The sequence below is a fragment of the Nanorana parkeri genome, unplaced genomic scaffold (assembly GCF_000935625.1).
Source record: "Nanorana parkeri isolate BGI_ZX_2015 unplaced genomic scaffold, ASM93562v1 scaffold2134, whole genome shotgun sequence".
In the NCBI taxonomy this organism is placed as follows: domain Eukaryota; kingdom Metazoa; phylum Chordata; class Amphibia; order Anura; family Dicroglossidae; genus Nanorana; species Nanorana parkeri.
In genome coordinates, this window is record NW_017308402.1 from 177,289 (window position 1) to 188,545 (window position 11,257).

General features: G+C 42.9%; 1 protein-coding gene across 1 annotated transcript in view; it reads right to left on the minus strand.

Annotated features, from left to right (window-relative positions):
• Positions 1–1,780: 1,780 nt before the first annotated feature.
• MFAP1 (microfibrillar associated protein 1) overlaps positions 1,781–11,257 on the minus strand; it is a 17,890-nt gene continuing 8,413 nt past the window's right edge. The window contains exons 2-9 of the mRNA XM_018572786.1: positions 10,980–11,199; positions 10,487–10,619; positions 9,021–9,208; positions 8,008–8,116; positions 7,309–7,469; positions 4,666–4,825; positions 3,152–3,241; positions 1,781–2,191 (exon numbers count right to left, since the gene is read on the minus strand). Coding sequence (XP_018428288.1) covers positions 2,009–2,191; positions 3,152–3,241; positions 4,666–4,825; positions 7,309–7,469; positions 8,008–8,116; positions 9,021–9,208; positions 10,487–10,619; positions 10,980–11,199 — 1,244 coding nt within the window. The 3' untranslated portion in view covers positions 1,781–2,008. The remainder of the gene's footprint in view (positions 2,192–3,151; positions 3,242–4,665; positions 4,826–7,308; positions 7,470–8,007; positions 8,117–9,020; positions 9,209–10,486; positions 10,620–10,979; positions 11,200–11,257) is intronic.

Here is an 11,257-nt window from a genome sequence, read left to right on the forward strand (position 1 = left end):
CCCCCAAGTCAGCCCTTTTTCGCAGGTGTTTTATACTATTTTTTTTTAGAAAACTTGAATTCTTTTATTTCCCTGAAGCTAACATGAATGCAGCTTGATCGCCAGTCAGAGCCTTGTGATATACCAACTACTTCTGGTTATGGGAGAGTATGTGACACGCTTCCCTTCCTCACACAATGTAGTGCAGCCAATCATCAGGTCCGAGCATGGTCATCTGGGTGCAGATGCAATGTCACAGAAAGACTGAGCTTACAGAGGGATAGTAAGCAGGGAAGCAGCAGCAGAAGAGAGTGGCTATTAAGAGAACCTGTTACTTTGGCCTGAATAAGCAAAGTGAACGCTTCAATTTAAAGTGTATTTCTACGTTTGCAGTCAAAATTTGAGAAAACCCCTCTAAATATGTTGTGTTCCCATTCGCAGAGCATAACGAAAAATATTTCTTACCTATCAGATGTGTTTGTGTAGCTTCTCTCTCAATTTCAGAGTGGCAGGGAATGTTGAGTGTCCCCTCAATAACACACCCTGCTTCTAGATATTTAACCCTTTGTTAGGGCAGACGGTTTAAATCAAATTTACAACTGGAAGTGACATCTGCTATCATAGTACAGACAGGGTTAATTTAGGTAAACATTAATCTCCTCACCTCCCTTGCATTCCAGAGGGAAATTCTGTACAGTGAAAAACTTTCCAGAAAAAGCAAGTTCTATGAAAGCAGCAATTTTTAAAGAACAACTCGGGGGGGGATGTATTAACCCTTGCAGTGGTGCTACCCCCACACTGCAAGGGTTAACTGATCATTTTCGTGTAGGGACTAAAATAACATATTTCACCAGATACTCCACTATGTCACCCCGAAACGTTGGCTGTATGACGCATGTGACGATTGAATAAAAAGTGCTTTACTTTTTGCACACATCATCGAGTGCTGGTGACTTCTATTATGGACTGCATCTCACACGGCGCCATCCGTGTTGTCACTTCAAGCACCAATCTCTTACTCAAGGTCTGGTCGCTGAATGAAGTGCAGGTGATTTTGTATTATCGGGACTAAAATAACATTATATTCACCAGATCCTCCGAGCCAGCTTGTTGTTAGGCCAGTCCTTCCAGCAGTCTAAGGTCCCGAGTCATCACGTTCTATACAGTATATAGGACGTGAGGATGCAGAGGGACAGACCATTGCTGGAGGGAGTGCTGTGACAGCCAGCTGGCTTCGAGGTTCAGGTGAGTATAACTTTTTCATCTTAGTCTCTAGACAAAAAAAAAACAGGAGGTAGCCCCACTGCAAGAGTTAACTTTGCTCCCTCCTCCCGGAATTGTTCTTTAGGTTATGATATATAACTCCGGCCCTCCAACTGTGCTTTAACTACAAATCCCATTATGCCTCTGGGAGTCATGCCTGTAACTGTCAGTCTTGCAATGCCTCGTGAGACTTGTAGTTCCCCAACAGCTGACGGGCCAGAGTTGCCTGCCCTAGGTTATATGCAATAATACATAAGTATCTCAATTTGGCTACAAAAATGGAAATACACTAATGTCAAGGAGTACCTTTGTGCAGAGGAGCTAAACTAGCACCCATTGTTCAGAAATCACTAAAGTAGCTGGTTGACTAAATGTTTTGTACACTTGCCAATCATGACCAAAATCCAATTATTGGCTTTACATAAGGGCCTGCAATCACTGGTTCTGTATGTTATTACTAGACTATTCTGCCAATTAAACATTCCCTTCCCAGACCTAGAGAAGACTGCAGATGATCAGATAGTCCAAACGCTCGACAGCATATTCTAATACCTGCCAATCAGTTTACACAAGGCTTGACACATTTAACTAACCAAACAGGTTTTAAGGTTAAAAAGATGTACAGAACATTGTGAATATTTACACAATAATCTTTGTAGACAAAGTTTTGGGTACTGATAAGTTCATAAAAAAAGAAAAACAAATATTTACATAAACAATTTATCCCGGAACGCAGGAAAATGAGAAAAGTCCACACACTGATCCACTAAGTGGTTTTCCTTTTCTTCACAGAAGGTCTCTCAAACACGTCCCTTACGCCAGCTGCCTTCTGTTTAAAGAACTTGGTGTTCTGGGCACTCTCCTGGCCCCAAGCAGAGTCAAATGACGTTGTGTCTTGATCCACCAAGTGAGTGTATTTTGTTCTACCAGAACGTCCAAAGTTTTTGACCTGAATATAGAACAGGTTATGAATAAGTGTCATCAGAAAGAATTTTCCAAAGATGATGTAATGCATCTAAATCTAGTGGCTCAAATCAAAATCTTTAGCTAGCTCTGTTTTCTCAATGCTAAATAGAATCATATGTTTGTGTTTTACAAGTACCTAAAAAGTGCACTTCAACTTTAAAAGGATTTAGGGATTAAGCCGGGTATACACTTTGAATTCCGGCTGGTTCTTGATGAACTGACCGAAATTCGATGTGTGGGTGCCGCTGTCAACACCTTTCCGACCGGCATCCCTCAATCAGCTGATCAAAGAAGCATGTCGGAAAATAGTCGGCCCAACAGAGCTAGTAACCAATGAGCTGCCAGCGCTGTATGGGTATTCTGACACCTGTCAGAATACAAAGCAAACAGCAGGAGATTCCTCGATCAACGCTCATAAGCGCTGATGGAGGAATCTGTTCTATTTCCCTTGTTTAGTCGGCAATTTTGAACAAAGAAAAAAATAGGAGTATGTATACCTGACATATCTATCTCTAAATATCGATCTATAACGAACACACACACAGAAATAGAAATTTAAAAACCGAAATAAACATACCAGGTCGTCAATTATTTACAAACACTCGGCGATCACTGATCGCTGAGTGTTTGCTCTCCTCTCTGACACGCTGTCACAGGAGGCTGAGCACAGGAGGCTGAGCGAGTGGTGCACGAAGGAGAGCTCAGCCTCCTGTGACAGCGTGGGCTGTGTCCGCCCCCACAATCGCTCTGCCGGACTGCGATATGCGGCTGAGCGGTGTGGGAGGAGAGACACCGGCCACTCGCTGCGCTCGACTGACTGGACCCGCTCGACCGGAGGAAAGAAACCTAGGATGCGCTGATGTATTGGCAGGAAAATATCTAGTGGAACACAAAAGTACAATACACAACATAATACTTGTGTACAATATATACAAAATGTTACCTGCATAACTTTGGGTAGGATAGTTTTATTGAAGTGGTCTTCCAATGTTGGAGCACTGAAGTCTCTCTTATATACATCATCATCTTCATTCTGTGGTGCAAAAAAATATAGTTTATATGTTGCTGACCAGAATAAAGAAAAACCAATAGATGCAAGACACTATACACCCCCTTTAAGATGCAATTAGATGAAATGAAATCCCAGTGCAAGGTATGATTGTAGAATCAAAGACACTCCCCCATCCCCTTTAACCCCTTCGTGACTGACGACGTACAGTGTACGTCGCCAGCATCGGGGCTGTTTAAACAGACTCCCGGCGACTTTTGCCGCCGGGACTCTGTTTAAACTTGTAGAGCCGACTGTCGGCTTTACAACAGAAGCGATCCTGGCGACTTACCTGTCGCCAGATCGCTTCTGCGTCCCGAAGAAGGGGCCGCCCCCCCCCGCCGGACACCCCCGCCGTGCTTCCCGGGCTCCGTTGCCCCTCCTACGGGCCCGGGACCGGCGATCTTTGTGTCCGCGGGGAGCTGGGGAGGAGGTCGACGAACTTCCGTTCATCGATCCCCTCCCCGTTCTATGGGACCGGGAGCGATGCAGATTGCATCACTTCCGGTCCCTGGGCTGTCAGTTCTGGGCTCCTGCAGCCCAGCTATAAGCTATTGAAGTGCGATCTGCACTTCAATAGCTTATTTCCAGTGTAAAGGTGACACTGAGGGTCTTTTGGACCCCCAGCATCACCTTAAAGAGGACCTGTCACCACCATCTGCTATTACATGGGGGGGCTTGCAAGCCCCCCCATGTGATAGCAGTCAAAGTAAAGTAAAAAAAAAAGAAAAAAAACTGTTTTTAAAATTAAAATCACATAAAATAAATCTAATAATAATGAAAAAAAAATTAAAAGCCCCCCGCCCCCGCGCGTCGCCACGTAAACACGCGTCGGGTGCGCCTACGCATGAAAACGACGAACACGCTACACATGTTGGGTATCGCCGCGCACGCCGGAGTGAGAGCAATAATTCTAGGGCCAGTATTTTGGGGTATCTCTAAATTGATGACCTGTGGGGGCTTTTAAAGCGTCTTTTATTGACTTTTTGGGGTACTGCAGTTTTTCGCCGTTTCACGGTCGCACGCAATCTGTAAACTGGGCATGTTGGGTATCGTTTTACTCGTTGTAACCTCATCTTTTATATTTCATTAAAAAAAATGGGTAATTTGTTGTGTTTTGGGGCATTTAATTAAATTTGTCACTAAATTTTGGGGTTTAATAAGGAGTTGCGCTAATATTGCGCAACATAAAAATTTTCAACTACCACCATTTTATTCTATAGGGTCTTGGCATTCAGAAAATATATAATGTTGGGGGGGTTTTACGTCATTTTCAGGCCTAAAATGTGGAATATAACATGGGTGCAAAAAATGAACAAAGGGCCTCAGTCATGAAGGGGTTAAGATGCAGGATGATTGTGATTACATGAAATCAAAGTGCAAGGTACAATTCTAGAATCATTTCTTACCAGGAAGAAAGCTCCTCTGTGATAATATTTCTGCAGGAATTTGTATTTTCCTTTTAGAGCCTTGTTGGTTATTATCTTGCCATTGGCACGAAGTTCGGCACGGCGCTCCTCTTCGGTCATATTACGCATGCGTTCTATTTCTGCCTTCTCTTTTTCCATGCTATTACATGAACAAAAAAAATATTATACTTACAGTATGCCAAAAAATAGGTGCAGTTTTGTGGACATAACACTATGCTAGTGAAGTATATCTATCACATCAACAGGAATACACAGGGGGGGTGTTTATCAAAACGGGAGCAGACAGAATCTTGAACTGCCCATAGTAACCAATCAGCTTCTCTCTTCAGTTTGTTGGGAGAAGCTTTGACAATGAAAGATAGAAACAGTCTCGAGGGCCAAGTCCGTGAGATACCACTCACTAGGCGAAGGTCACCTAGAACGGACTCCCTGGCCTGTACAATACTAGTCGTAAAGTCATGTCATAGCGAGCTATGTGATTGTCATAACATGCTCTCCTAATTTTAGTTCTATTTTTATTTTTTATTTTTTCGTCTTATGTGTTTCATTGTTTATTTTACGGATCTCGCGATCCCTAACTGTTTGTAAGCATCAAAAACTCTAGCTGTACTCAGTATAATGCTATGATGTACGTTCTAAATTGTTATCTTGAAAAAATACAATAAAATCTTTGTGAAAGATAGAAACAGATTGGTTGCCATGGGCAACTGCTGCAGAATAAATTCACCTAATTGTATCTTGAAGTGAACCTATACCTTGTCCATGCAGTGGAAAAGCACAGTAATACTTGCCCCACTAGCTGCACAATCTTGCTATACTTTCACTCACCTACAGCTCCATTCAGCAGGCAGGAGCAAAGTACACACACACACACACACACACACACACACACACACTACTTCTAAGCATGGGGAACATATGACTCGCTCCCCATTCTCCTTCAACTTACACAAAGCTTCTTCTCCATGTGGGAAGATGGCAGTGGGGGAACCAAGGGAAGGCAAGAATAAGCAGCTGGGATCAGGTTGATTTTCCTGCCATCTGTGTACATGATGTGGGGATTTCCCTTCACTTACCATTTGAGACACAGCAGGAAGTGAGAGGAAATCTACCCAAAATGAAGGGAATTCCCATTTTAGACAGTTATCAGAACATTTCTTCCCATTAAAACACGGGTCTCAAAGTCCTGGCCCGCGAACTGTTACCATGTGGCCCGCAGCTGGCTAACTAGTCAGGCATGCAGTCACGGACCGCGTACCTGAGTTGGAGGAGCAGCTACCGTCATCTCTGTCAGATGCAGGCCGCATAGCTGCTTGGCCCTTTCCCCTCTGCCTCCCTCCCAGCCGACTGCCTCCCTCCTCACCGTGGTTTTCGGGGTCCCCCGCACTTCTGGGGAACTCGGGACCATGGCAAATTTCTTCAACTTGGAGAGCAGAGCGGAAAACCTCCGATCTCTGCTCTGTGTTAAAAGTGAGACGGGAACACTATACACACAGCCTTCCCATCTCAGATGTCACAGGAGTTCCAGCACAATGCTGTGCTAGAACTCCTGTATTGCAGGTGACAGGTTCAATAAAGAGAACCTTTCACCTCCAAATGCTATCACACAAGGGCTTGTTAGCTCCTGTGTGACGGCAATAAAGTTAAGTTTAAAAAAAAAAAAAGATAAGAAATAAAATTAAAAAAAAGAAAAAGATAAAAAAAGCTATTAAAAAACTAAAAGTGATAAAAAGAAAAAAAATATCACAAATATAAAAAGATAAGAGATATATATATAAAAAATGAAATTATATTAGGGATGAACTGATACTAGTATTGAGTATTTGGGCGAGTACTCCGATACCGGAACTTCCGAGGAAGCATGGAGCCGGCTTCTTGATTGACCGTGAAGCCAGCGTCCTATCCAATCAGGAAGTCGGGCGGCACCCTTATGGCCCACAACTAGGTTCCTGATTGGTCACAAAGCCAGGCAGCCTTGAGAAGTGAAGCCGGTGTTCTTTTGATAGAACACCAGCTCCCCAGGCAATCAGGAAGCTGAGTCATGATCAGCTACCTGGCTTCTTGGTAATCGGGGCACACAGAACCAGTATTGGTGAGTACCGAACAAAAAAATATCAGTACATGTACTCGATATCGAAAAACCAGAATCGGTGCATCCCTAATAATACATTTTACCGTTGGGGGGTTACCACAACTTGGCAAATGTTACCAAGGGGTCCCGGGCCCTAGAAAGGTTGAGAACCACCGTGCTAATACTCTTTTTTTTTTAGACGGAAGGATCAAGAACCACCTTACAATAAACTGAGAAAGATAGGAGAGCCTGTTTAAAATTATACATGCAGTTTTGTTTTGGCTGCCTCAGCACATCCAGAAAATGAAACCTGTTAAATCCACTAGGATTAGTTAATAGGTAGGGAATAACTATTACAGAAAAATAACATTCCTTGTAGCAGCATGCTAGAGTGCCTTAAACAAGCAAGAAAATACTGGTATCTCTTGTAATGAAATTCAGATAGTTCAATGAAAATGAATAAAAGGTGCTGTTGAACACAGCAAACACTATTAAACATTTATGGTACACACTGGTTAAGTCGTAGAACAAAATGAAATAAAATAACATACGCTTCTCTTTCTTCACGATCCCGTTTAATGCGTTTCAGTTCTCGAACCTTCCAGGCTTCGTACTCCTCCTCATCATTCTCATCATCTGTGTTCAGGGCATCCAGAGCTGCCAGAGTCCTCTTGTTCTCCTCTATCTCTTTCTTTGTCTCCTCCTCTACAATCTGCAAGGCAGGAGCGGATGAAGCAAGCAAATCTTAGTCTAGGGCTACACAGGCTATTGAATCTCTGATAATGACCACTGTAAACAAGCAGTAGTAACATTAGGTGTGCCACACATGGCATGACTTCCAACAAGTGGATATAGTAGAACTGAAGCCAAAACTTTTCAGTTGTGAATAGAGTAGGGAGGGATATAACCCCTGATTTACCATCTGTGTCCCACTGGAGAGATTTCACTTCCTCCCCGATAGCCACAACAGAAGTGAGAGGAAATCCCTCCCGGTGTGTTTTTTGGAAGAAAACCCCAAATTTGGGATTTTCTTTCACTTTCAGTCACCAGGAAGGGGTGACTCTCCTTAATGGGGGTACAGACAACAGTAAAAACCTGTCAAGTGTTCTAATACCTCTCCACTCTATCCAAAAAAAAAAAAAGTTTTGGGCAGTTGCACTTTAACACTCAGAATTGCAGAGAACTGTGATCAGTAGTGCAGCCCCAGCCTACACTGCAGGCAGACAGATATATTTGTTCCACATAGTTACCTTTAAGGTGTATTTACGTCTCTCTTCTGCCATGCGCTTAACTTCAACCTCTAACTCCTTCTGTTTCTGTGCTTCAACTTCTTTTTCTTGAACAGTTACTCTATCCTTCCTGCAAAAGTGAATGTGTACAATAAACCACTTAAAATGCTTTGGGTCTCTCTGTGCTACCTTAACACACTTTGGAGGGAATTTATCAAAACTGGAGCAGAAAAATTCTGGAGCAGATTTGCACTGCAGCCAATCAGCTTCTGTCTCATTTTCTAATCTTACCTGAGCAAACTGAAGAGAGATACTGATTGGTTGTCATGGGAAACTGCTGCAGATTCTGTCTGCTCCAGTTTTGATAAATTCCCCCCTTCATGTTTAAGTCTTAAGCAGACCTACCGAGTGTGAAAAAAGATCTGACAAATTCTAACAATATTACAAGGGCTTACTGTATGTACACATGTATTCCTGGAAACAAGACAACCTATCCACCTGCATTTTTCACTGGCTGGTAAAACTTGGCTACGTGGTAGGGTCACCAGGCTGAATGAACTCTAAAAGCTGGATCAGAGAACTAGGATCTACCGGCTTAAAATTAAGATTTCAGCAAACAGTGCTTTGATGAATACTAGACTGGGCTTTAAGGTCCACGGTACAGAAGCCTAGTAGTGTAGCGGCTTTACATTATAAGAAGCTATCTAGAGAAAAATACAAAAGTTTCCAACTCTGACTTCAATCTGAGGGTGCAAAGTAAAGTAGTAGTAAGGGAAGGATCAGAATACATCAAGTTTGTAATAACAACTCCCAAACTTGAGGCTTGACAGGTTTCCTTACTTAGAACAGAACATTCACGGAAACCACTGACCTGGTAAATGTATAGGTGACTACCTATAACCATGTTGTCAAGAAATAACGGAAGTATTGCAAAGTACATAATATGAGGTCATGACTTATTTGTGCTCAAATATTGGCACCTGCTTCACTGCTTTTTGTTTTATTTGTAAAATGCATTGGTACCCCTCACTTACTTCCTAATGAATACTGGTTTAAGTCTTGGTTCCATTTCATCTTCACTGTCTGTGTATTCTTCATATTCCGACTCAGATTCCGACTCCGCCCCAGATTTCCATTCATCCTCTACCTCCATTACTTCCATCTCCTCATTTTTCCTTTCCTCTGCTTTTTGTCGCATCATACAACGCCGATTCTCAATTTCCTGGAAAAAATACAAGCATGAGGGTGAACCAAATCAGAATTGCCAGCACTTACAGAAGTTTCTCTCTACATTGCTCATTTATGTGATGCTAACATATTCATTCTTATCGATCCCTAAAGGGGCTTACAATCCAATGGCCCTACCAAAGATAGACACACTGAGGTCAGTCTAAGTGCCCATTCGCACTGAGCGTTTAATCGTGCGATTTCTGCCGCAATATCGCGCATATTTGCCGCGCGATATAGCGAAAAGTCGCTCAACCAATGATTTTCAATAGAGCTGTTCTATTCTACAGCTCCATGTTGCTAGTCGCTTGTGCAGGACCCCTTTTCCCACGGATGTCGCGCTATTTTTCTATTTTTGCATGCAGCCCGACGGTGAAGGTCGCCGGAACGTCGCCCAAACAGTCGCGCTATCCCGACTGCGCAGAAATCCGCTCGCGGTAAGTGCCGCTCAGTGTGAATGGGGCCTAATGCAGACTAATCTACCAACTAGCATTTTAAAAACATAATTGATGGTAACCCCCGTGTTTCTGCCAGGAAGGTTTTCCTTGACTCATTAAGTTGCAGAATTTCTGCGTTTCTGTTTTACTTCAAGAAGAAGATCCATTCGTATGTTCACTAAACCCGGGGTATGAAAGAGTTGGGAGATGCCTACTGTGTCTGCACAACAACAGGACATAGTGCACAATGGCACTTTCCAGTTTCTTGGTATTCTAATTAGACAATGCTGCTCAATTGTCTTCTGTGGCAGAATATCATTTGCTATCCGGTGATCTGTCGACACTGACAACTTATCGAGTTCTGCGACCGCCGGACTTCCGGTTTCGTTACAACTAAGAGGTTTGCCCAAGAAAGTTGTTCTGCACGAGTGCCAGCCAAGGCATTGCCCTATACACATACTGCACAGCAATGAAGTAATAAAATGAACTAGGATCACAGTAATCCTGCATGTTATTAATCTCACGTGCCCCACTCAATATGGCCGCCGCTTGAGTGGGGCACCTCAGATTAATAACGTGCTGGATTAGTGTGATCCTAGTTCATTTTATTACTTCATTGCTGTGCTGTATGTGTATAGGCCAATGCCTTGGCTGGCACTCGTGCAGAACAACTTTCTTGGGCAAACCTCTTAGTTGTAACGAAACCGGAAGTCAGGCGGTCGCAGAACTCGATAAGTTCTTAGTGTCGACAGATCACCGGTCTTCAAAATTGCTTCGGTTTAAAAAAGTTTTAAACCAAATAAGTCATGTAAAAACAAAAACACAAAAAAACTCACCTCATCATCCACCTCCTCTTCCTCCTCCTCAGTGGTGTCCTCTCTGTCAACTCGCCATTCTTCACCTGGTTCAGATTCCGGCTCGCTTTCGCCCACCACTTCTGGTTCCACTATCTTACGGTGTCTGGCTAACCTACAAGGAGAAAACGCATACTCTATACAACTCTTTCATGAACAAGATATTGCAATGTACCACGCAAGAGTGAATATAACTAGAACAGGTGGACATGGTCATATAGTTATCACTATAAAAATGTTTCCAAAACTTGTTTATACAATAAAAAAATAAAAGTCATGCAGTTGTGCAGCAAGGTAGAACAGACTATCGAGCTTGAGTAATGTAGTGTAGAAAAAGGAGTCAAAGATGTTATAAACATTTCACTGTACTTTAATAGTTTACAATCAGGACCAGGTACACACAATATACTCTTCTGAAGAGCATAGCTGAACAACTATCTGTACTTGTTGAAACAATTTTAAATGAATCCATTACCTCTCTTCTACATCCTCATTCATGCGGTTCTGTAACCGGCGCAGACGTGGATCGCTGGTGCTTTCTTCTGGCTGTTCTTCCAGTTCAGCCTCCTGCTCCTTCCCTTTCTTAATGAACTGGAACTCCTCATCTTCTTCGTCAGAGGATTCCATAGGTGCATAGTCTGGTCTTTTACCGGAGACATATCTTTTCACCTTAACCTTTTCCATCGAGATTTCACCTGGAAGATGCAGAATGTATGTTCACATATGGCAAGGCTTTCGCTTTTAATGCAGGGC